The 26,267-nt window shown below is 44.7% G+C and overlaps 1 protein-coding gene and 2 long non-coding RNA genes across 7 annotated transcripts in view; 1 reads left to right on the forward strand and 2 right to left on the reverse strand.

Annotated features, from left to right (window-relative positions):
* Window positions 1-26,267, forward strand: part of LOC140711197 (SH3 domain and tetratricopeptide repeat-containing protein 1-like) — a 44,464-nt gene that overhangs the window by 4,106 nt on the left and 14,091 nt on the right. The window contains 2 exon segments of the mRNA XM_073014103.1: window positions 5,031-5,195; window positions 26,113-26,154. Of these exon segments, the coding sequence (XP_072870204.1) occupies window positions 5,156-5,195; window positions 26,113-26,154 (82 nt within the window). The 5' untranslated portion in view covers window positions 5,031-5,155.
* Window positions 8,337-14,913, reverse strand: LOC140711201 (uncharacterized). The gene is made up of 3 exons (XR_012092361.1): window positions 14,676-14,913; window positions 12,272-12,561; window positions 8,337-8,610 (listed from the first exon to the last, which is right to left on the reverse strand). It is a non-coding gene; the product is annotated as an uncharacterized lncRNA (long non-coding RNA).
* The window catches only part of LOC119623598 (uncharacterized), a 164,544-nt gene continuing 155,569 nt past the window's right edge, over window positions 17,293-26,267 (reverse strand). For 2 of the 5 annotated variants that reach the window (XR_012092343.1, XR_012092352.1), the window contains 2 exons: window positions 20,022-23,296; window positions 17,293-17,501 (listed from right to left, as the gene is read on the reverse strand). This is a non-coding gene — a long non-coding RNA (uncharacterized lncRNA). The remainder of the gene's footprint in view (window positions 17,502-20,021; window positions 23,297-26,267) is intronic. The other 3 variants (XR_012092356.1, XR_012092349.1, XR_012092346.1) reach the window with 2 other exon arrangements.

Consider the following 26,267-nt stretch of genomic DNA (forward strand, 5'->3'; position numbering starts at 1 on the left):
AGTGGCGGATGAGGAGTGGGGAAGCTTCAGGATGGAAAGAACGGCTCCCAGTGGAGGCTGTTGTGGGGGCTGGAGGCGGCTGTGCAGAAGTGGGGTGTCCTATGTGATTGGTTAGGGGCATATTTGGCTTTCTCTGAATGATCCTAACTGGAAACAGGGGCCAAAATTAGGGTGGCTGTCAGTTTTGAGTCAAGTCCTGGCCACGTGGACAGAGTTGTGGTTTAGTCTCTGGGTTGTGGAGAGAGAGCAGTCTGGCTTCCTGTCTGATGTGCTAGCCTGGCTGGCCTCCTGGCTGTTGACTGTAGATAGGGGATTGGTTTCCTGGGTGGGCAGCTACAGGTTGTGATCTGAGTTCTGTCTTTCTACATATGATCAGGCATGGTCTGTTTGTATATTCAGCCCCTCATTTTTCTTGTCAGTAAAAATATCAAGTGACAAATTGGACACATTGGGAAGTTTTTAGATGTCTGTGTCCCCTGGAGGAAGTTTTGACGTTCACATTTAATCAGAATGAATGTAAACAATTGGGCCATTTATCTTGAAGATGTAAAATAGGAAATCTTCAACAATACTACCTCGGCGCCATTGCCTCTCTGTCCATCGTTAGGGAATGTGTTTTTATCCACCGCCGGCTCATCGTCCACCAGTTTGTGGTTGATCCACTTCTCTATACGTCTTGTCTTGTGTGCAACTCATTGTTTGCTAGTGTTAGCTTTCCCCTTCGTCAGTGTAGTTTATTTGTGTAGCCTCTGTTGGTAGGAAGTTATTTGTGGAATTTGTGAATGGAAGGGACCTTGGAGGTCTGCTAGGTCGACCCAGTGATTTTAGAGATAAACGGAAATACAGGGAAATGTTCCAGCTTTTTTGGTGACAAAACCAGGAATAGAAAGCAGTGTTCTTTGTGCCACAATGTCATTGGAAGACAGCTCAATGTGGGCCTAAAATGCAGAGTAACTAACTTTCATTTATCTCTGCTTCTGACTCTTGTTATCAGACATTTTAAATTGACCTAAATGTGTTAGCAGAAATATGAAAAGTCCTGACTTGTTTACATACAAGGTACTTTGTCACCTACTCATTTGGGTTTTTTTCCAACAACAACAAGGATTTCAAGGATTGAAAAGACATTGTTACAAACTGAATGTTTATGTCTCCCCCAGATTCTTGTACTGGAGCCCTAACTGCCAGTGTGATGGTATTAGGGGATAGGACCTTTGGGAGGTGATTAGGGTTAGATGAGGTCATGAGCATAGGCCCTGGTCTGACAGGATTGGTGCCCTTAGAAGAAGAGAAACTAGGCCAGGTGTGGTGGCTCACACCTGTAATCCCAGCACTTTGGGAGTCCGAGGTGGGCAGATCACGAGGTCAGGAGATTGAGACCATCCTGAAATCCTGTTTCTACTAAACATACGAAAATTAGTTGGGTGTGGTGGCACGTGCCTGTAATCCCAGCTACTCGGGAGGCTGAGGCAGGAGAGTTGCTTGAACCAGGGAGTCGGAGGTTGCAGTGAGTTGAGATTCTGCCACTGCACTCCAGCCTGGTGACAGAGCGAGAGTCTGTCTCCAAAAAAAAAAAAAAAAAAAAAAAAAAAAGAAGAAGAGGAGAAAGCAGAGAGCTCGCACTGTCCTGGTGTGAGGAAACAAGAAGAAAGGTGGCTGTCTGCAAGCCAGGAAGAGGTCCCTGTCAGGGAACTGAGTCGGCCGACACTTTGATCTTGGACTTCCAGCCTCGAGAGCTGTGAGAAATAAACTAATGCTTAAACCACACAGCCTATGGTGTTTTTGATGGTATTTGCCTATGGTATTATGGCCATCTGATTTGACTGATACAGAGATGGTTCCAGAATACTGTAGCCTGTATCTGAGTTGGTGATGCCATGAAAATAAATGTGGTAGTTCATTCCTTTATATAAAGATAGTGCTGTGAGCCGAGTGCCTTTGCTCATGTCTTAGTTGAGTCTTGTTTTCTTATAATAGCTTCCTAATTTCTCTTTTCCCCCTCTAATTTATATTATATCGCTGGATTAAATCATATATGGTATGATTTTATACTTTATGTATATACAAACTTGTAGTGATTTTATTTCATTTGATTTGATTTTTGAGACATGCCCTTGCTCTGTTGCTCAGGCTGGAATGCAGGCGTGTCATGACAGCTCACTGTAACCCTAAATTCCTGGGCTCAAGTGATCCTCCCGCCTCAGCCTCCTGAGTAGCTGGGACTACAGGTGTGCTATCCTGCCTAGCTAATTTTTAAATTTTTTGTAAGGACAGTCTTGCTGTGTTGTCCAGAGTGGTTTCAAACTCCTGGCCTCAAGCAGTCCTCTCGCCTCAGCCTCTCAAAGCACTGGATTACAGGCATGAGCTGTCACACCCGGCCCAGTGATTTTTCATTGTTAAGATCGAGGACAGATTCTCTGGCTTGGCATTCAAGGCTCATGATCAGGGCGTGATATGCAAATTTGGGTTTCGTGTTTCCATTCACACCATCAGCCTTGCACTCCAGCTTGTTGTCTAAGCCCTCTTCTGAAGCCCAGACTGAGAGCTGCACTTAGAATTTATACCTTCTCATCTCTTCATCGTCTTCGCCTATGTTCTTATCTCCATCTGGGACATCGTCTCCACACTTCTGCCTCTTTAAATCTTCTCCATCCTTCAAGACTTGAAATACTTCTGTTACATGATCCCCGCTCTGACGTCCAAACTAGAATTAATCTTTCTTCCTTTGAACTCTGATAGTGCTTTATGTTTTTCATCCTTTAATTATACAGCAGTCCTGTGTGTTAGATATTATTATTCTCCCAGTTTTTCATAGTTACTTTGAAAATATTTGCTGTAGTCACATATTTGGAATAGGTAATATGAGCGACAATCAAAAGGTTCTGGAGAGTGAAAGGCAGTTCTACTCCCATCACTGCCCTGTGATCACTCTTGCCAGTTTTTGTTTGTTTGTTTGTTTTTCCAAGGCAGAGTCTTGCTCTGTCACCAGGCTGGTGTGATCTCCGCTCACTGCAGCCTCCGCCTCCCGGGTTCAAGCGGTTCTCCTGCCTCAACCTCCTGAGTAGCTGAGACTACAGGTGTGCACCACCATGCCCAGATAAGTTTTGTATTTTGAGTAGAGACGGTGTTTCGCCATGTTGGCCAGGATGGTCTGGATATCTTGACCTCGTAATCCACCTGCCTCAGCCTCTCAAAGTGCTGGGATTACACACGTGAGCCACTGCACCCAGCCTATGTGTCTTGTTTTTAAAAACACAGATGTTGGCATAAGATAAACACGGTGGTCCACCGGTAAGTATTTAGGTTGTTCCCAACCTTTTGCATTAATCAATGCTGAGATGTACATAATTCTTGCATATTTGCGTGAATATGTTCATAGGATGCATTGCTAGAAATGGAATTGTGGGATCCAGGGTTCTGTGCATTTTAAATATTGATGGGTGTTGCCGGATTCCCTTCCGTTAGGGCCATACCGTTATCTCACTGTCAATGTGTAAGGGCGCCTGTTTCTATTTCCTTGCCAACAGCTTCTTCTCAACTTTTTTGTTTGACATCACACACACACACACACACACACACCCACACACATACACACACACACACACACAGATACACACACCCACACACACACACACACACACACACACACACAGATACACACACACACACACACAGATACACACACCCACACACACACACACACACACACACACACACAGATACACACACACACACACACACACACAGATACACACACACACACACACACAGATACACACACACACCCACACACACACACACACACAGATACACACACACACACACACACATACACACACACACACACACACACACACACAAATAGCCCGCTTGTTCCAAAAGCATGGACATTTTACATTTCTACTTACAGTGTGCGCACACTGACTGAAGCTCTGTGTTGCAGTGATATGTGTTGCTAGGATTGTGGCTCTGTTTCGAATTTGCTAGCCAGGCTATGGCTTTCCAGTCAGGTATTTCTTGTTTTGTTCATGCTGTTGCTGTCCTTGGGCTGTGTGAATTTCCCTCCACTGCCCAGCCAGATTTCCCTTCCGGTGGACGGGCTTAGTGTCTCATCCAGCAGCCCTGTGCCCTGGTGATCTGGGCCGAGTGTGTCATCCGATGGCCCTGTTTCCTGGTGACCTGGGCCGAGTGTCTCATCTGGCAGCCCTGTTTCCTGGTGACCTGGGCCGAGTGTCTCATCCGGCAGCCCTGTTTCCTGGTGATCTGGGCTGAGTGCCTCCATGAGAAGTTGCACCCATCTTCTCCAGTAGTGCATCATTTCACAGCAAGCAACACATTTTCACCACGTTTCTAGTGGGACATGTGCTAGCTCTTTTCTGGGCATCAGCAGACCTGGCTTTTTTCTGGTTCAAGCAACAGCTGGTGAGTTACCAAAGACAAGTCGCATCTGGCCCCTGGTCCTTTGCTTTATAAGTAGAATCACAGTCCGAGTGGGCATCACTGCCCTGGTCTCTCTGCGGTGCTGAGTGTTGTGGGGATGATGGCTAAGTGTCAGGGTGCATTTCCACCACTAGGGGATTACAGTCCAGCAAAGACACAGGAGGAAAGCTAACAGCCCCGGGCAGGTACACAGAACCAGAGGAGTTTGGAAGGGTGGTTCCAAGCTCCGTGGTGTGATTGATGTGATCACAATAAACATTTTATCTCTAAGTCTTGGGCCATTGGACCAAGAGAAGAGAGAGCTGGTGTTGAGTTGTAGTGAGAGGTGTGTGGTTCGTGTACCTGCTGAGCCTGGCTGGGACTCAATTCCATTTTACCTTCTGTTTCCACCTTTTTCATGCTCCTGCTTGTTTCTCCAGAAAAAATTGCAATAAATTCTTTTCAAAAATTTTACAAAAGCCATAGATGCTTATTGAAAATAGTTCAAATGATATAGAAGACAGAAAGATAGTGAATGTTTTTCTGTTGTGTGTTTGGATGAATGTGTCTTTGGGGTAGTCACTATTAACACTGGGTGTATTTCCTTCCAGATCTTTTCCAGTGTACCTACAAATATGTATGTACACTTTGTAAAGAACAAAATAGTACCTGATAAACACTGAGTCTCCCTACTCCCACTGCGCAGTCTACGTGGACATCCTTTCATGGTGATACGATGAGACCTGATCGACTCCTTTTGTTCGCTGGAGTGACAGGTAATAATAGCAACAGATAACTCACCTTCAGCGGGCATTTAGCATGTGGCAGGGTCTGTGCTCCAGGCAGGCTACATGAAGTGGGTCTTAAGGCTTTTTACAACAATGCTATGGGTGAACACAGTGATTGTTAACATTTTGCAAATGATAGAATTGCAGTAGAGAGAAGCAGAGCTGCTTGCTCAAACTCATGGCACGATTCCCGAGAGAGAGAACACTTTTAAAACAATTGTTGTTATAGCCAGGTGATTCACGATCATTTCAAGAAATAGTGCATTCAGTGAATAGATTTCAGGGTCTGGTACAGTCTGGGAGTTGTTCCTGAAAATGTACTGGGCTAGAGGTAAGGGAACGGTCCATTGGCCCTGGGACCCTAGTGCAAGGAGGGAGGTCCCGGGGAGAGGGGGCATGGAGAGGAGGTCTCTGAACAAACCTTGCAACATCCATTTCTGCCGAATCTGGCCCGAGGTCTGGTTCTTGACATGTACACTTTTCAGAGATACTTGGTTTTGATTTTTATCATGGCTCACCTGAGCAGCCATGGTTTCAAACTGCCTGGAGATGTGGTCTGGAAGGCCAGTGCTATGCCCATCCTTCCCGCTCCTGCAGGAGGGGAGTCATCCTGGGACTAGAGGGCTTCGCCTGTAATCAGCTATCTCATAATAAGTGGATTTGATGCTGGTTTCGCTAGGTCAGGAAATTTCCCATTTGGAAGGAAAACGGATATTTGTTTTTGGGTTTTGCTGAAGAGTCACAGGGTTCAGAGCAGGGACTGGAAGTTTGTTGAGACACATGTGAGTGCACTCAAACATCTTCCATGAAGCGGGGAAATAAACAGTGTTCCAGAGAGGTCCCTGGCTTTGGGATATAAATATTTCTGTAACAGAATGGTACTGGATGTCTGCTGTATTTTTTTTCTCTACTATTTTGGCAAGTTTTATTTGGGTGTGTGTCTCCTGTACAGAAGGTATGACATCAGTTTTTGCCACCAAGTATTTACAGCCGTCGGTGCCTCCTATGTGGGTCACTTTTGTGCTGTGGTTTCTTTGCGGAAATTGTAGGTCTCCTACCCAAAGCACATTGCCCATTTCAAGATGCTCCTGGTTTCTGAACACCTGTGGCAGTGCCTTCCATGTGGGTGAAGCCAGCCGAGAAAGTATCCCTCCCCAGGAGGTGGGGATTGGTGATTGCCTGAGGGAGGAGGCCGGGGATGAGCCCTGGACTAGAACTTGTCACCGGCTGCTTTTCCTTCCCCTCCTCTCCCTCCTATTTTTCCACCACCCCCACTTTTTAAAAATTTCTTATAAAAAATTAAGCAATTATTTTGGTTTCGTTTATTCACTATTCCTTGCTAATTTTATGCAGAGTGAGCCTGGGACAATGGGAAGGAAAGTTGTACTTAGCTTCAGATGATCCTACCAGCCCAGCATTGAGGGGCTTCCACCAGGCGGCATTATCAAGTGGCATTGTGGAGGTTCTCCTTTCAGTCCTCAGCGTTAACCAGCAGAGGCAGGTGATACTTATTCCTGGTTAATGTTGAGGAAGTTGAGCTCAAAGTGGCTAAGGGAACTTCCCAAAGTCACATAGGAAGTAGCAGAGTAGAACCAAACACAGATTGTCTCTGAATCAGGCAGGTCATCAGATTCCAAAATGGGCTCTTACTTTTTGGAGGTCAAAAAGCTGAACAGACACAGATCTATCTTTCTTTCTTTCTTTCTCTCTTTCTTTCTCTCTTTCTTTCTTTCTCTCTTTCTCTCTTTCTCTCTGTCTTTCTGTCTGTCTTTCTGTCTTTCTTTCTTTCTTTCATTTTCTTTCTCCTCCTCCTCTTCTTCTTCTTCTTCTTTTTCCTCTCCTCCCTCTCCTCCCTCTCCTCCCCCTCCTCCCCCTCCTCCCCCTCCTCCTCCTTCTTCTCCTCCTTCTACTCCTCCTCCTTCTCCTCCTTTCTCCTTTCTTCTTCTTACTTCTTCTTTCTTCTTCTTTCTTCTCCTTCTTTCTTCTCCTTCTTCTTTCTTCTCCTTCTCCTTCTTCTTTCTTCTTCTTCTTTCTTCTTCTTCTTCTTCTTCTTCTTCTTCTTCTTCTTCTTCTTCTTCTTCTTCTTCTTCTTCTTCTTCCTCCTCCTCCTCCTCCTCCTCCTCCTCCTCCTCCTCCTCCTCCTCCTCCTTCTTCTTCCTTCTTCTTCTTCTTTCTTCTTCCTTCTTCTTCTTCTTCTTCATTTTTTTCTTTTGAGCTAGGTTTTCAGTATGTTGCCTAGGCTGGTCTAGGCTCAAGCTGTTCTCCTGCCTTAGCGTTCTGAGTGCTGGGCTTACAGGTTTGTGTCACCACATCCAAGCGAACAGAGATTTCTTTAAAGAAGATTTACAAATGGCGAAAAAATATGTGAAAAAAATGCTCAGTATCACTTATAATCAGAGAAATGCAAGTCAAAACCACAGTGAGGTATCATCTCACCGGTTAGGATGGGTATTATCAAAAAGACAAAAAATAACAAGTGCTGGCGAGGATATGGAGACAAGGGAGCTCTTACACACTGTAGGGGTGTGTAAACTAGAGCAGCTGGCTGGGCGCAGGGCGCACGCTGACATCCCAGCACTTTGGGAAGCCGAGGCCGGCAGATCACCTGAGGTCAGGAGTTTGAAACCAGTCTGGCCAACATGGTGAAACCCCGCCTCTACTAAAAACACAAAAATTAGCTGGGAGCGGTGGATCACACCTGTAATCCCGGTGCTGTTGGGCGGCTGAGGTGGGCGGGTCACTTGAGCCCACGAGTTCAAGACCAGCCTGGCCAACGTGGCGACACCCCATCTCTACTAAAAAATACAAAAATTTGCCAGGTGCAGTGGCGGGCGCCGGTAATCCCACCTACTCAGAAGGCTGAGGCATGAGAACCACTGGAACACGGGAGGCGGATGCTACAGTGAGCAAGCCGAGATTGCACCATTGTATTCCACCCTGGGCAACAGTGAGACTCTGTCGCGAAGAGAAAAAAGAGAAAGAGTAAGAGTAAGCTAGGGCACCCACTATGGCAAACAGTATGGAGGTTCCTCAGAAAACTGCAGATGAAATTACAGTGTGATCCAGTAGTCCCACTACAGTGTAGATACCCAAAGAAAAGGAAATCAGTGTCGGAGGGGCATCCACACCTCTGTTTCCTACAGCACTGTTCACCATAGCCAAGATATGGAATCAGCCTCGGTGTCCAACAGCAGATGATGGATAGAGAAAATGTGGTCTTTATACACAGTGGAGTACTATTCAGCCATAACACAGGATGAAGTCCTGTTATTCTCCACAACGTGAATGGAACTGGAAGATATTACGAAGTAAGCCAGGAACAGAAAGTCACACAGCACATGTTCTCTTATGTGGAAGGTAAAAAAGAGTGGATCTCATGGAAGTTGAAAGTAGACAGAGGATCCTAGAGGGTGAGAAGGGTGGGGGGAGAGGGAGATAGGGAGAAATTTGTTAAAGGATACAAAATTATAGCTGGATAGGAATAAGTTCTAGTGTTCTATAACATAGGATGACTATAGTTAACAAGAATATATAGTTTCAGGCTGTGCGCGGTGGCTCATGCCTGTAATTCTAGCACTTTGGGAGGCTGAGGTGGGTGAAACACCTGAGGTCAGGAGTTTGAGACCAGCCTGGCCAACGTGGTGAAACCCCATCTGTACTAAAAATACAAAAATTAACCGGGCATAGTGGTGGGTGCCTGTAACCCCAGTTACCAGGGAGGCCGAGGCAGGAGAGTAGCTTGAACCTGGGAAGCAGATGTTGCAGTGAGCTGAGATCACACCACTGCACTCTAGCCTGGGCAACAGAGCAAGACTTTGTCTCAAAAAAAAAAAAAAAAAATGTAGTTTCAGATAATTGGAGGAAGGGTATTGAACGTTACCAACACAAAGAAATGATAAATGTTTGAGATGGTGGATATGCTAATTACACTGATCACATACATTACATGTATTATAACATCACTCTGTGTGCTCCATACATATGTACAGTACACAATTATGTGTCAATTAAAAAAGAAAAAGCTGAACTTAGATTGGAATGGCTATGAAGTAGCTAGCTTTTTCATATTTTTGGTATAGACCCTAGGCATTTATGTTAAGTAAACTACCGTTGGCTTTAGGAAATGTTTAGTATTTGAATTTTAGCCTTGCATTTTATAATACAGAGCAGTAAAACTGTAAGTTTACTTTAGATACAGTCACAGGGGTTGGCCGTGATGACTTTTTTATGTAATAAGGGGGAAATATACCTTAATTAATAGGCATACATGCTCATTTTTCTCCCTTGTACACATTTTCAGCTGTTGTACAGGCATTGTGATACTTATGTAAACAGTATACGATATCTTAGGTAGGAATCAGAATTTTAAGGTAAGAATACTTAGAGTTATATATTTTTCAAGCTTTCAAAGTGGACATTTTGCATGTCCATTTTATAACTGTAATTAAATTTTCAAAAAGACAATACCTGTCTTTAATATGGGTGATGCCCTAGCATTTTTTTTTTTTGGAGACAGGGTCTCACTTTCTCCCAGGCTGGAGTGTAGTGGTACGATCATGGCTCACTGCAGCTTCAGCCTCATAGGCTCGAGAGATCCTCCCACCTCAGCCTCCCAAGTAGCTGGGACCACAGGTGTACAACACCATGCCCAGCTAATGTTTAAAATTTTTTTGCAGAGACAGGGCCTTCCTCTGTTGCTCAGGCTGGTCTGGAATTCCCGGGTTCAAGTGATTCTCCTGCTTCATCCTCCCAAAGTGCTGTGATTATCGTCCTGTGCCACTGCCTGGCCCCATATAAGTGGGATGATGACTTGAGCCTAGGGGTTCCACACCAGCCTGGGTAACATGGCACAAGATCCTGTCTCTACAAAAACTAAAAAAATTAACTGGTCATGGTGGCACCTGCCTGTGGTCCCAGCTACTCCAGGAGGCTGAAGCAGGAGGATAACTTGAGCCCAGGAGTCGAGGCTGCAGTGAGCTCTGATCTTGTCATTGCATTCCAGCGTGGGTGACAGAGTGATACGTTGTCTCTTAAGAAAAGTTACTGGCTACCTGATTATTCATAGGGAAAAAACCTGAACTCTGACCTAAACCTCATACCTCGTACAAAAATTAACTCAAAATGGATCGTGGACTAGAACGTAAAATGCAAAATAAAGATGAAAAGAGGAGCTAGAGACTGGGAGAAACTATTTGCAAACTACATGTCTGATAAAGGACTCATATCTATAATATATAAAGAACTATCCAAATTCAGCAGTGAAACCAAATCATCTACTTTGAAAATGAATAAGAGACCTTAAGAGACATTTCAGATAACATATAAGCACATGAAAAGATGTTCACCATCATGAGCCATCAGAAAAATGCACACTAAAGCTACATCACTATACACCTATCAGAATGCCTAAAATAAAAAGTAGTAACAAGACCAATGCTGGTGAGGATGCAGGCAAACGGGATCACTCACACTTGGCTGCTGGGAATGGAAGATGGTACAGCCAATCTGGAAAACAGCTTGACAGTTTCTTAAAAAACTCAATGTGCAATTGCCATAGGATGCAGCACTCACATTCATGGGCAGTTATCCCAGAGAAATGAAGACTTATGTTCACACAAAAGCCTATATGTATCTGTTCATAGCAGCATTATTTATAAAGGCTAGAAACTGGAAACAGCCTGGAGACTGCTCAGCAGGTGAATGGTTAAACAAACTGGTGCACCCAGGCCCCAGATACCACTCTGCAGTAGTTAATGACATCCTTGTTCATCAGTCTTTCAAACTAGAAACCACCATCGTGCTTACTCCCCTTTTTTCCATCCTGGTGGACTTCATTTTGTATTTCTTTCCAATGCATTTTCCCTCTGTCCTTTCTGGTTGCACCTCATGCCTCATTTGAACCGTTGTAAGAGCCCCCGAATTGTTTATCTGCCTCATCATGGAATCCTTTCTACACTTCATGTCCCGCATTGTCATTGGAACAATCTTTCCAAAACATGAACAAACTAACTTAAAAGAAATATCCCAGGTAGCCTTCCAAATAAGTATAAGCTTTCTGTTAGAAGTTTGACTTCTTGCCTATAGGGATCCCGAGGACTGTAGAGAGACAGATTTGCTGTCTGCATTTTAAGATCAGGCAGAAATCCCTGGAGGGGCCCATGTGGAACAGTGGCACAAATACTGGTTCTAGAATCAGAAGCCCTCATATCCTGGTTCTAACACTAGCTGGATGTTCTTGAGAAAGTTTTGGTTTCAAACCTCAGTATGAGGAAGCATACTCAAGGGATCACACAAGGCTGCTGGGAGGAGCAGATGAGGGGCATGGTGAACATGCTGTGTAATCCGTGAAGTACGTCTTATGTGTGAGAAGTGGAACTGTGTGGATAACGGTTCTGGAATCATTGTATGAAAACGATGGAAAGCACATTCGTAGTTCTGCCTGATGATACCACTGGGCACCTGTGTTGTACGTGACTGCAACATGGGTGAGGCCCGGGTCAGTACAGCTCACAGTTTGGTTTTCATGCAGTTAGAAAGGCCCGAGAGGACCCTTCCCCCCTCCAGCTGTAGGAAGGAGGCGGCTGTCTCCTGCCTCTATTTGGTGGGATTGTCTGTGGCTCCTTGGGGACAGGAATGCAGGGAGTGGGGGAAGAAAGCCGGCCTGACTGCTAACTAGTCACCCTTTCCCCAGGAAGGAGTGGAGGGGTCATTTCGTGGTAACTTGCCAAGTCTTTCTTAACTCATCTGCTCTTTGAAATGACCAGCATGACAAGTAAAAGACCCGTTAGAGACAGATGGGCTGTGTGTCCCGTGCGTTTATGGCTTTGTGGACTCAGAGCTGCCAGAACTCGATAGCTTTCTGGGGAACGGTGGGTCAGCCAAGGGGCTGAAAATAGTGAGAGGAAGAAAATCCACCCTCGTTGCTCTGGTCTGGGAGTGATTCCTGAGGAGAGCGGCATGGAGGGCTCAGCCGTGGGGTCCCTCTCAAGCACACCCTCACCGCAGTGGGAATGCGGGTCTCAACCTCCTTAGGCCTCCGTGATTTTCGTCTGTCACATACTCACCTCCAGCAGGGACGTCTATGGTGATGAGATGAGGGAGCATCATAGCACATGTGGCACTTAGTAGGCTTGCAGTGAGTGGACTCTGGCGTCAGTGGAACAGGAGACTGGGAGCTGCATGTGGACGCACTCACGTGCTGGTTGCATGAGTGGACAGAGGGGAGAGGGACGCTCTGCCGTTCTCCTTTTGGTCTGTCACTCCCGCTGTTGTGAACAGAATCCGTGAGTGTATTCTGTTGCCCCAGTCTACTTGGTAGGCTGATTGTTCAATTTTTTGCTTCCACTTTTGATTTCTTAAGAATGGGAAAAGGAATACTTCAGTTACTTTTCTGGTTGATGGCATACTTTCCTTGATATCACCTTAATGCTTTTTAATTTCTATGTATTTTGGATGCTGGAGCTTGCCTGACATCTGTGTTTTTATGCCTCACCCTCTCGCGTAACTGTTGGCCACACCAGGACCAGAGAGAAGTGACCAGATGGATTGGTAGCAGGGCTAGGACTGGAATTCTCCAGCCTTTTGATGCCCAGCAGAGCAGGCTCTGTTTTCTGTATTGCACTGCTCTTCCCTATTTCGACCCCTGTTAGGACAGTGGATGTGAAATGTAGCTGGACGCTTTTGGGGGTGTGCTAGGAGTGTGGCAGATGCCTCAAACTGGCAGGCAGATGCCTCAAACTGGCATTTTCCCCTGATTCTGAATTCTCATGGCTCAGAGTCAGTCTCTAGGCTACGGACCAGGAAGACGCAGGAAGTTGTTTTGTAGGAAAAACTATGCCAGGGCATTTTTTTCACCCGGTAATTTATTTGGTTTGGACTGGAATAAATCTCTGATATTGGTTTCTTTGCCAATATTATTAGGGAGTGGAGCCTGACTTGTTAACTTAATCCGATTCATAGTGCTTAGAATCTCAGTGAGTGTGTGTTGAACCGAGCGGAAGTGTGAGAGCATCTTGGACAGTGGTTTGCAAACCTAGCTGCATCTGGGGCGCTGTGAAAAACACAGGCGTGCTTACTCCAGACCAGTTGAAATAGAATCTGCAGGAATGGAGCCTGGGCAGCTATAATGCCGTTAAAAACCCCCAGGTGGTTCTGATATACCCTAAAGGTTGAGTAAAGGTTGAGATCCACTGATCCACAGTGAATTGGAGTCCTAGATCATAGACATGCCTTATGCTTTCACCAGCTTAGAATGGTTCTTGTGCTTTAGAACTGTGAAAAAGTGTTATGCAAACAAGTGTGGAAATAGCCTAAATGCCACATCCTGTTACTACCTGTCATGAAGTACATTGACCAGTTATTCACTCTATTCTGATCTCTACCCATTCCACCTTTTCTTCATGGAACAATGATTTGACAGTTGGTTATGCAGAACCATTGTAAGTCCAGTTTGATTGGCAGGAAACGATTTTGGGTATGAAGTACCTTTTAGGCATTTATTGAACTCTTGTTTGTACCACCGCTGTGCTGGACAGATTATAAATATTACTTCTTTAAACAAGGCCTATGGAGTCAGGCTGCCTGGGATTTGCTAACTAGCTGTGTCATTTGGGACAAGTTTTTAAGCATATATAAACCTGACTTTCATCTATGAAATGGAATGACAAGGGGTAATTATCATCTCACATGATCGTGCAAATGTGTGTGTAAAGTGCCTAGTTTGGTGCCTAACACATAGTAACTACTCAGTAAAGTTATTATTACACCATCATCATCATATTTAAATGTAAATATTAAGAGCTAATAAATTTGTAAAAGGTACTATACCTTTACCCCTTGAATCAAAGACTACTTTAGTTTTAAGCGGTTGGGTGAATTTATCACTTAAATATTGGCCTCTTGAATACCTTGAATTTCAATTGAACGTAGCCAGAGGATTTCATAATTGGACCGTTTCCTCTGGAACTTGGAGCTTTGTTTGTTTGTTTGGTTTCACTTCCTACTCTAAGCTTGGGGCTGTGCACACCTTTATGGTGACTTCTGGTACTGGGGAATCAAAGCTTCATTCGCTGATTTGGAGGAGATGATCTTATGCTATATGAAGCACTCAGACTTTGTTAACTGTGTACCATCCAGACAAGACCAGGTGCTTCCCATGGCAGCCTGTCCTTTTCTTAGCTCTCTCATCAATCTAGCCTGTTCCTTCTATTCCTCTTTATACTAGAACTTGCCTTTGAACAAGGAATGTTGTTTTGTCACTACTAGGTCCCCAGCAATTAGTAATGCCTAGCATATACTAGGTGCCTCCTGAATGTTAATAGGTGATAATCTAGCAGAACACAAGATAAATCCGCAGGTTGAGATTTAAGCTGAGTGGTATGAGCGCTGCATTGGCAAACTTATTAAATCAATTTTGTTAATACAAGTTTAACATATCTTAGTAACTGACTTAGTTCAGGAATCATTTACTGAGTGTCTTCTAGGCCAGACATTGGGGACAGAAAGGTAATAATATATGATCCCTGCCTCATGCGCAGGAAGTCTAGTGTGATGGACAGACACGTGCCAATGGCTGCCATGGAATATGGTGAGCATTAAGATAAAGGGGCACCCTGTGTGCCCTTGGAGCATAGAGCAGGGCTTGTGTTCTGGGAACATGGGCTCCATGTGAAAACACAATTTAAATTTTCTTTCTTTCTTTTTTTTTTTTTTTGAGATAGAGTCTTGCTCTGTGGTCCAGGTTGGAGTACAGTGGTGTGATCTCGGCTCACTGCAACGTGCTCCCCCCAGGTTCAAGCGATTCTCGTGCCTCAGCCTCCCGAGTAGCTGGCATAACAGGTGTGCGCCACCATGCCCGGCTAATTTTTGCATTTATAGTAGAGATGGAGTTTCACCATGCTGGCCGGGTTGGTCTTGGACTCCTGACATCAGGTGATCCTCCCGCCTCGGCCTTCCAAAGTTCTGAGATTATAGGCATGTAAGTATTCATCCTTTTAAATATCTGCGGGTAGCACTTAACTTTAAATGGGTACTAATTAAACTATTGAATGACTTTAGTATGGATTGAATGACTTTGCTCGGGCCTCGTTTTTAATTTCCTTCATTAGAGAAAAAAAAAAAAATGCAGGTTGAATATCCCTCATCCAAACTGCTTGGAACCAGAAGTGTCTCAGATTTTTTTATATTTTTGGATTTTTGAATATTTGTACTATACTTGCTGGTTGAGCCTCCTGAATTCAAAAATCCAGAGTCTGAGCTGTTCCAATGAACATTTCGTTGAGTGTCACGTCGGCACTCAAAAGTTGTGGATTTTGGAGTTTCTGGTTAGGGAGACTCATCCTGTATGGGCGGTGGATTGTCGCAGGAGTTCCGGACCAGAGGTTGGGTGACTAGGGTTTAGTTTTCACTTTGTTACTAAACAGGCTGTTTTCTTCCATAAGCTCAGCTTTAGATCCCCCGGTTGTCAAAGAAGGGAATGGGCCATCTGATGTTTAAGGCCTCTGTTAGTTCTGACTTGGAGACACCTGGCTTCAGTTCATCTTCCTTAGGAGTGGACAAAGAATATGGGAATTTTGAAATTGTTAGTCAACATCTACAGGGTCGTTGCAGCCTGGTTTTGGGTAAAGGTCATCTTTAGTGAGCCCAGGGAGAAACAGTGGTTTAGCTGTCAGCTGAGAGGGGTAAGCGGTTCTATTAATTTTCCTCTGTGGTAGTGGAAGCATTGTTAAGGGTCACAGCGTTAGTGGAGCTGACTGGAAAGAGGAGGGGAACTCACTGTTGCAGGTTATATTGAATGTCTTTTCAGTCACTAAATGCTTTTTATGATATGTTTTTCAGGATTTCAGTGTTGTATGATTTCTCTGTGTTAAGCACAGGAAATTTAACATCAGCAAAAAAGAATGCTCTTTTTTTCTTTTTTTTTTTTTGAGATGGGGTTTCCCTCTTGTCATCCAGTCTAGAGTGCAGTGGCGTGACCTCAGCTCACTGCTACCTCGGCCTCCTGAGTTCAAGCGATTTTCCTGCCTCAGCCTCCCGAGTAGCTGGGATTACAGGTGCCCGCCAGCATGCCCGGCTAATTTTTGTAGTTTTAGTACACATGGGGCTTTGCCATATTGGCCAGGCTGTTCTTGAACTTCTGACCTCAGGTGATCCTCCTGCCTCGGCTTCCCAAATTGCTGGGATTACAGGCATGAGCTGCCACGCCTGGCCTTGAATGTTCTTTCTGTGGGAATCTACAAAAGCCAGGTTTTGAGTCTAGTGGCAGAAAACCTCTTCTTCATTGTTTAGCTGTGCTGTGAACTTGGAGGGCTTCAAGCCCAGCTGAAAAAGCTGTAGTATTTTCTGTCAGTTGGCTGTCTTGGAGAACTTAATGAGCACTGGGCTGGAGTGATACTGTCAGAGTTCATGAGCGATGTGAGGCTCTCAAAGCCTAGATACTGGGGTTGCCCAAATACATCGGCTGGTCTCACTATTTCTCTTGGGAGTCGGGGGGTGGAAAATGCAGTGGTCTTAACTCTGCTCTTAATTTGATAGTGCTGTTATTAATGGTAGGAATGATTTCGTATGTTTGCATTTTGCTTTGTAATTCACAGAGAATTTTAAAATCCATTATCTGATTTCATTCCCTCAGCAGTTCTGTGAAAAAGGCAGAGCAGTTTTCATATCTTCTGTTTTCCTGTGATTCTCTTGTGGTTCACAGAAGCTAAGAGCCTTCACCAAGGTCATAGGGTGAATGAGTCGCAGAGCTGCGAGTAGAGGCTCAGGCTTCTAGTGACCCTGTTTCTTCCTTGATAGCTCACTCTCGTGGCGCTATGATCAGGTAACTGCGCATGCTCGGTTTGGTCTTTTGTAAATCCCTGCCCCATTTCGGGGGTGGTTCTTGGGAGGCTTCTATTCATTTTGGAGCATTTAAGTATCTTGTCCTCTCTCCCTCTTCCCAGATGCATGGGCATTTCTGCAGGCCCTCAGGCTGGTCCTTGTGCGTGGGGGCGTCTCCTGCCTCCACGTTGCTTGCACGCCCCCTTCTGAAGGTGCTCTTCCCCGCATGGAGCCCCCTCGTGCTGCCTCCACACTGTAGGCTGTTCGGTAAATGTTCCTAAGTCAGCATCGTTGTTTTCTAGAAATGGGACGGGGTACGGATGCCAAGTTCTTTTCTGTGTGAAGTCTTCGATTGTATCATCTTGCCTTCCCCGTGTGTGCTCCTTGAGGTTGTCGCTGTGCTGCGGTCATCTGTGTTCCCTAGGGTGCCTCCCTTGGAGTCCTGGCCATAGTAGACATGCAGTCAGTGTTCACGGCCTAAATGAGAGAAAGGCCAACAGAGTCATTAAATCTGGAAAATGACAAGTGAGGGAAAGGAATTTTTATTGAAGGCATGTGAAAAAGAAATCTTTTTAGAAAAGTTGACCTGTTTCTCAACTGGAGTTGAATTTCAGCTCAGAAAAAGCAGCTGTGTGCCCAGATGGCTTTGGGATTTCAGTTTGTGACAGATGAATTGAATTTGTTGTTGTATGAATGTGTTATCCTTTTGTGGTTTTATTAGGCCTTTCTCCCAAATGGAATCGATTTTTCTATAAAACTCACACTTCCTTTTTGAGAAGTGTAACACTAATTGTATGGAATGGTCTCCCAAAAGATTACCTGCCACGAACCGAACACACTGCCTCAGACTCACGGCCCCTGGTTTCTGCCTGTGCAGCTGCAGGGCAGAGAGGCACGCTCGAGCTGAAATCAAGACGCGTGTCTGCATCTTCTCTTTCTTGACTGCTGTTTCGTCTCTGAGCTGACCTGCCTTCAACGTCTAGGAGCTTGGTGGGTGTAGACACATTACGGTATGGAGGAGGGATATGGCGTTGCCACAGCCAGGAGACTCGCTGAAGTCTCTGTTCTCTTCCTGCTCATTGCTCCGACTTTGTATAAGTCACATGTGTAGGGCTGTGCACAGTGGCTTACACCTGGAATCCCAGCACTTTGGGAGGCCAACCTGGGAGGATCTCTTGAGCCCAGAGTTTGGAACCAGTCTGGGCAACATGGTGAAAGCCCATCCCTACAAAAAATAAAAATTAAAATATTAGCCAGGTGTGGTGGCTCATGCCTGTAATCCCAGCTACTGGAGAGGCTGAGGTGCGAGAATCACTTGAGCCCAGGAAGTCGAGGCTGCAGTGAACCATCATCACGCCACTGCACTCCAGCCTGGTCAGAGCAAGACGTTGTCTCAAAACAGACAAAAACAAACAAACAAAAACCCATGTGTAATAGTGGCAGTAGTTAACTTTTGAAAGTTTGAAGAAAAGTTTCTAAATCACCTGTGACCATGGACAATTTACTTAGCCTTTCTATGCCTCAGTTTCCTCATCTATGAAAAATGAGAGAATATGGTACTGATCTTACAGGATCATTAAACCATTGCCCAGATTGCTTATAGAGCTAGAGCTTTTTCCTTGAAGTACATGAGTATGGCTGTCAGACATCTGAAACCCGAAGCCATCTTACAACATCATTTGGATGCTACCCCCTCTTCGCCCTCTTTTTCCATTTGTAAGGGACAAGGATCCAGGAAGGAAAGAATCAGCTTACAAAGGCTTTCGTTACAATTAATCGTTCATGTTCTTTCTTTTGGTATCTTATTCTCTGTTTACATTTTTTTTTTATTACATTTTTTGAGACAGAGTCTTGCTCTGTCACCCAGGCTGGAGTGCAGTGGCACGATCTCGGTTCACTCCAACCTCTGCCTCCCAGGTTCAAGTGATTCTTGTGCCTCAGCTTCCTGAGTAACTGAGATTACAGGTGTGTGCCACCACGTCCAGCTAATTTTTATGTTTTTAGTGGAGACAAGGTTTCGTCATGTTGGTCAGGCTGATCTTGAACTCCTGAACTCAGGTGATCTGCCTGCCTCAGTCTCCCAAAGAACTGAGAGTACAGGTGTGAGCCACCGCCCCCGGCCGCTGTTTCCATTTTGTAACACTAGCGTCACCCCAGTGTAGGGTGGCTAGGGGTATTCTTCTTTCCTGTTTCCTGGTGTATTTTCCTCTACAGTATTGATCACTCTTTAACATACTTTTTGGTTGTCTGTCGCTACCTACAAAAATATATGTTCGCTGTTATATCACCAGTGCCTGGCACATAGATAGTCAATATTTGTTGAATGAATGAATGAATGAATGAATGAATGGGCTGAAAGAACCTTATTCTTCTTTCTTCTGTCAGTTCACACCAAATGCTTTTGGAAAATGCTATATGAACAGGGATCATAAGCAGCAGAGGTTACACACATGGCTGTGGGATAGCCCATCATCCTCAGATAATTGTCTGGAAGGAGGTGGAGTACTTGAGTAGAAATGATACAAGATAACTTCTTCAGGAAATCAGCCAAGTGTCACAGCTTTTCACACAGGCGTGTGATGTTTGCGTATGTGTGTATGAAGAGCTGTCATGGCCTAGAATCACGGGCCTTTAGATCCCTTGTACAGATAGAAAAGTAAAGTCGGAGGCCCAGGAATGCTGTAGGCCACCAAGGTAGAGTCCCTGTCTGTCCTTCTCAGTGTCCGGTCACTTCTCACTGCACTCCCCTCTTTACTCCTAAAGCCACTTTCCCTGACTCTGAATGTGTAACCACGAGGGAGAAAATGTACTCCAGGCTCACAATTTGTGGAGAAAAAGCCCAGCACCTAAAAATAATGTTCACAAAGTTTGTACCTAGAAAACGTGGCCATTTCTATCATGTCTTTGAATTTCCCTGTTTCTCATACATTTTATAAACAAGACAGTAGAAGGAGATTCGTGAACAGCAACTTTAGAACAAGGGGGAAAAAATCAAACCTAGAGCATTCCAGTTTCTGTTTTCTTCTCAGTTTAGGGCTGAGGCACTTTAGCTTCCTGTCTAAGGGACTACTCAAATCTGATTAGAAGCCATTGTGGGCTGGTAATTATCCATAATTTTAGGAAGACAGATGTAGCACCAACTCTGTTCTCTAATAGCAGGCTTATTAATTTTAAATTTGCATGGCAGGAGAATCAGATGGCGAGGTGAGATAAGCATTCAGATGCTTGGTCAATGATAGCTGTTTACTTCCACGTGTCACATGGGGATTTGGGACCCGGGAAGTCCACTGAGAACTGATGATTGTCTGTCCCCTAACCAGCTGGGTTCTTTTTCATCCTGAGCTCAGAAAGATTGCCCCTACTGCAGCCAGGGAAGACAGGTTGTTGACTGGTTAGAAATCATGGTAGGTTATTTTCTCCACTCGCAGTTCGCAGTTGGAAAGCAGAGCTATCAAAAAGTTGTCTCTGTTGTATTTCAAATCTGGGTGTTTAAAAAATTATGTAAGCAATTTAATCATTTCTTTAACAGTAGTTGTGTGTGTTCTTGATGCGAATGAGAGGTGCATTCCCTTGTAAAATCCCTGGGACTTAATAGGAAGATGTGAGCCTTAGAACAGAAGTTGGTTTTATAGATGATCATGTAGATATGATGCTGAGCACTAGACAAAGATGTTGATTGAAGCGATTTAAAAAAATTTTGTCTGAGTTCAGATTTTACACCAATATTTAGAAAATCAGCAAAAGAACTTGGAGGAATGTTCTCAGGCATCCAGTTCAGCCCCCTGCGCACATTGTCATAAAATCCGAGTGTGTGTACAGGGAGACGCATTCCTTTCTGTTCTCATCACTGGTCCTTCCCTGGCTCTGCACCTGCCTGTCATGCGCGTCCCTGTGAAGAGACCACCAAACAGGCTTTGTTTGAGCAATAAAGCTTTTTAATCACCTGGGTGCAGGCGGGCTGAGTCTGAAAAAGAGAGTCAGCGAAGGGAGATAAGGGTGGGGGCGTTTTATAGGATTTGGGTAGGTAAAGGAAAATTACAGTCAAAGGGGGGTTGTTCTCTGGTGGGCAGGAGTGGGGGTCACAAGGTGCTCAGTGTGGGAGGTTTTTGAGCCAGGAAAAGGAATTTCACAAGATAATATAATCGCTTAAGGCAAGGACCGGTCATTTTCACTTCTTTTGTGGTAGAATGTCATCAGTTAAGGTGGGACAGGGCATTTGCACTTCTTTCATGATTCTTCAGTTACTTCAGGTCATCTGGGCATATGAGTGCAAGTCACAGGGGATGCGATTCCTTGGCTTGGGCTCAGAAGCATGACATTGCCCTCTTCCCTACCTTTTCCCTCCTGTGCGGTTCTCTCACAAAGTGAATGGCCTCAGCCACAGCTTCTCTGCAGCTGCATCAGACTGTGGCGACAGGAGTGGTGGCTCCTGCAGGGCCTGCTGTCCCCACTGAGCCCAGTCTTGCTTGCCGCTGGAACCTGGTCACCATTTTGCACCGAAAGTATGTAATTCTACGGAATGAAAGCCAACATGCTGGGAATGGAGGTGTCTTTATCACGGTGCTCTGCATATTTTAATCTTGGGTGGAAAGTATGGAAAAGTATGTGATACCTGTGGTTTGATGTCAGAAGGACGTTGTGAACTTGACGTGGACTGAGGATGTTCAGGTGCAACAGGAACATTAAATGAGACTTCCCCATCTCCCTGTCAGGCATGCACAGGTGTATGGCCACATCTTATGTGTTATCCTTATCTAGAGTGCGCCTTGTCGTCACGTTTAAAGTTACATGATGATATTCTGCCTCATAGAGTAGGTCCCAAACCGCATTCAACACAGAAATGCACTCTTGCTTTTATACATAGAAAGTGCTTTCATATACCAAGTGGGAGAGCAGTCCTAAAATCTGGGCTGGAATCACAGAAGGAAGACTTGGGGAAGCAATAGATTCCCTAATCCAAAGCTGGTTTTTGATGAACCTAGAAACAGGACCAAGAGAAGTGAATTTGCCTAAGGCCCTGACAGTGTCTCACGGTAGCATTTGAACCTAGCAGTTTCTTGACCTATTTCTTTAAATGATTAGTCATGCTTCCTCTGATTCCTATATAAACGTATTCCTCATTCATTCTTTTGTTTCAGTGAATTATTGCGGTGCTACCACGTAGCAGTATTTGAGTCAAAATGTGGCAGTGTTTATCCCTTTCCAAGGTTTTTAGTTGTACAGTTTGTCAAAGTTGTGCTAACAGTTTCTTGTTGGTTGCAAGGTGTCCTTTCAGAAGCCAATTGTGTGGTGTATTTATATTGCTTGTTGGAGGTAGTTTGGTTAGAACCTACTTTGAGTGGCTGGCGTGGGCCTGGGGGACAATAACAGCTGCCTGCTTCATGGGCAGAGATGAAGTAATTGCTTCCTGGGAAGTACCATCCTCCTGGCCACACTCTCCAGCCCATTTCCTTTGTGGTGGTTTCCTTGCATCTGCATGGTTCTGACTTCATGTGAGTCTCTTTTATTTTAGCATATGACTTCAGGCTGTGGGGAAGAATGGCCATTTTAGCACAGAGATGCACACAAAGGAACAACTGGCTAAATGTGAGTGAAGACATTCTTGGGGGGGGATTCATTTCTTTTATTCTGTAACAGGCAATCTGGGAAACATTCTGGACATGTGGCCTGTGGCCTGCACTGTCACAGCTCCTCCCTGCAGGATCGCAGATGTTTGGAGATTGTAGTGATAACTGTTATCATTGAGAATGCCATTCTCACAGGCTCTAATAAGTCAGGATTTATTCAGTGTGAATTTGTTAAAGACAACTGTATTTCTAGCCAAATCCATGGGAGACGTTTCTCCTGGCAGTGTTGCTGGGGGTATTCCCATGGCTTAGTCTTAGGGGAGCACACGCCTTTGAATACTGCTGAAGCTGTAAGTACCCAAAGCGCACCGGAGTACTTTTGCCATACGGGGTGTTAGTCACTGATACACGTCTCAGTCAGACCTGATGGATTCTTGACCCCTTCCTTTCTTAATTTTTTAATTTTTATTTTTTATTTTTGTTTTTTAAGAGCACAACCCCTCAGGTGGCCACCATGAATCTCTGGTGTTTTCAGTTGGCTGCAGCCTATTTGCTATCTCTGGTTCAAACATATTCGAAGTCTGATGATGCTTCCCTCTGTTGTTCTTCTGCTGTGTGACCTCCACGCATGCAGGGTTCAAGACTGTCAGAGCTGGGAGCCACCTTCACAACTACCAGGGTTTCCGGAACTTCCTTTATCTAGCCCTGGGGATGGAAGAGATGTCATCAGAGACGGAGGCTTATTAGGTTTACATGCCATTGATAACGAATGAGGAGGTTTTCTTTTATATAAGGGGAGCTTCTTATAATGTGCTTTAGTAGGGTAAAGAAGCTTTTGAGGTTTGCTTTCTCTGGAAAGATAATTTGTGATCCTGCTGTTGCTTTCAACAAAAATATCATTTGCATACCAGTGCATGTTGTATTACTGAGCACTGGCTGACAAACGGTTCTTAACTCGTCATTCACTCCGCCACTGATTTTTGAATGGCATATGTGTGCCAGCTGTAGTAGGAACTTGCTAGACTCTAGAACTAACCCTTATGAAATAGGGGTCCTGGCGGAAGCAAATGCATATAACTATAAACGTTTGAGGGGATATCAGAGGGGGTGCCTATAGGTGCAAACTTCGTTCATTCATTGTCCCATCTAGGAGGTTTTGTGTCTTAGCAGCGTGTTCCATAGCAACACATCCCTCTATCAAAATATTCATCGTATTATTTTGAAATTCTGTGCTTAGATGTGTGTTTTTCGGACTAAGTTTAGAACTGGTTAAGGACAGGCTATGGGGTACGTATTATATATATCTACACACACACATATATTTATATATATATACATTACCATTGTAAATATAGTATATATTTATATATATACTCATATATATATTTCTCCCTCTCTATATATACATACACACCACACACATACACACACACACTTCTACTGCCAAGCACAGAAAGTCAAAACTCGGCAAGGGTTCTTTTAGTGTTCATGAAAAAATAGATGTGTTAGTTGAGAGTGTCCTTAAGTTGCCAGGGGAAAGACAGGATGGATTCACAAAGGGAGATAATGTTTTTTTTTTTTCTTTGTTTAACTCTTGAATTCGAAATAATTCAGACTTATGGAAAAGTTGCAAAAATAGTACAGACAATTCCCATATACTCTTCCCTCAGATTCCCCAAACATTTCACCCCATTTGTACTTTCCCTCTCTGTGGATATAATTTTTTTTTTTTCTGAAATGTTTGAGAGAGGAAGGTAGAATGCAGGGCAGGGTGAAAGGTGGAAGGAGAGAGGTGGGTTGGGAGGCTTTTTTTTTTTTTTTTTTTTTTAACCTTCTAAGATGGAGTTTCGCTCTTGTCACCCAGGCTGGAGTGCAATGGCACAATCTCGGCTCACTCTAACCTCTGCCTTCTGAGTTCAAGTGATTCTCCTGCTTCAGTCTCCCGGATAGCTGGGATTACAGGCGCCCACCACCATGCTCGGCTAATTTTTTATATTTTTAGTAGAGGGGTTTCACCATGTTGGTCAGGCTGGTCTTGAACTCCTGACCTCTGATGATTCACCTGCCTTGGCCTACCAAAGTGCTGGGATTACAGGCGTGAGCCACTGTGCCTGGCGATTGGGAGGCTTTTGCCGTAACCCAGAGCGCTATGATGAGGGCTGGACCTGGTTGGAAATGATGAGGAAGGTGAGAAGTGGTTAGGTCTGGCACATATTTTGAAAGGAGAGTTTAAATGGGTTGGATGACAAGAGAGAGAAAAAGAAGTTTTAAGGATGATGTCAAGGATTTTGGCCTGAGTAACTGGAAGACTAGAGATGCTGTTATTGGGATCGGGAAGACTATGGGAGGAGTGGGTTATAGTAGGGGGAATCAAAAGTGTGTTTTCCGCATGCTAAATTTGAGGTCAAAAAAGGGATGTCAAGTAGTGTTGGCTGGGTGCCGTGGCTCACGCCTGTAATTCCAGCACTTTGGGAGGCTGAGGCGGGCAGATCACCTGAGGTCAAGAGTTCGAGACTAGCCTGATAATTATTAAAATCGATGATTGATGTTTGCTAATTAATCATATTATTGCTTCTAATACTGCAGGGGGTGAACACCTACCTGTGATGTTGTTCCTAATATCTAGGGACAGAGAGCATGATTTTAGTTTTAATACCACAGTAGGTATACACTCACCCTGTGACACTGATCCTAATATTGAGAGGGGTAGAATATGACATGACTCCCAACATAACAATGAATGAACAGCCACCCGGTGATATTGCTCCTGATATTCATGGAAGAAGCGTATGATATTACTCCCAATATCCCAGGGAGGGTACAGCTCTTCTGTGATATGGTTCCTAGTATCTGGAGGGGGAGAGGATGATAATAATTCCAGTATCGCAGGCTGTGTTCACCCACCCTGTGATATTGTTATTAATATCCTGGGAGAGGAAGATATGATTCCCCATAGAGCAGGAGGCGTACACCCAGCCTGGGATATTGTTCCTAATATCCATGGAGAGGAGAGGCTGATGTTACTCCCAATATGGCAGGGGGTGTACATCCACCCTGTGATATTCTTCTTAATATTCCAAGGCTGAGAGGTTGATATTACTCCTAGTATCTCAGACACCGTACACCCCCGTGTGATACTCTTCCTGATATCTGGAAGGGGAGAAGATGGTATCAATCCCCATATCGCAGGAGGTGAACACGTACTCTGTGATATCTTTCTTAGTATGCAGGGAGAGAGAGGATAATATTATTCCCAATATTGCAGAAGATGTACACGTCCCCCCGTGATATTGTCCTTAATATTCCAAGGCACAGAAGACAATGTTACTCCCAATATCGCAGAAAGTGTACACCACACAGTGATGTTGTTCCCATGATCCAGGAGGGAAGAGGACGATATGACTTTCAACCCTTGCACCCTGCAATGCTCTCATCCTGCAACACCGACACCAGCTCAACCTGACATGGGACCAGAGGTGCTGGCTGGGGGTGTTCATTGCTTCTCTGTTCTCCCTTGCCAGACTCAGTAGAGGAAGCTGAGACCGAGCAGCCGCAGGAACAAGGTAGGTTTTGTCCGTGGCTCAGGCTTCTCTGGTTATGAGCTGGGCTTTGGAGTAATGGCAGGGGAGGGGACAGAGGTGAGTACGGTGGGCATTGGATGCGGCTGTCACCCCTC

Source organism: Chlorocebus sabaeus, unplaced genomic scaffold (assembly GCF_047675955.1).
Source record: "Chlorocebus sabaeus isolate Y175 unplaced genomic scaffold, mChlSab1.0.hap1 unalloc_scaffold_279, whole genome shotgun sequence".
NCBI classification, from domain to species: domain Eukaryota; kingdom Metazoa; phylum Chordata; class Mammalia; order Primates; family Cercopithecidae; genus Chlorocebus; species Chlorocebus sabaeus.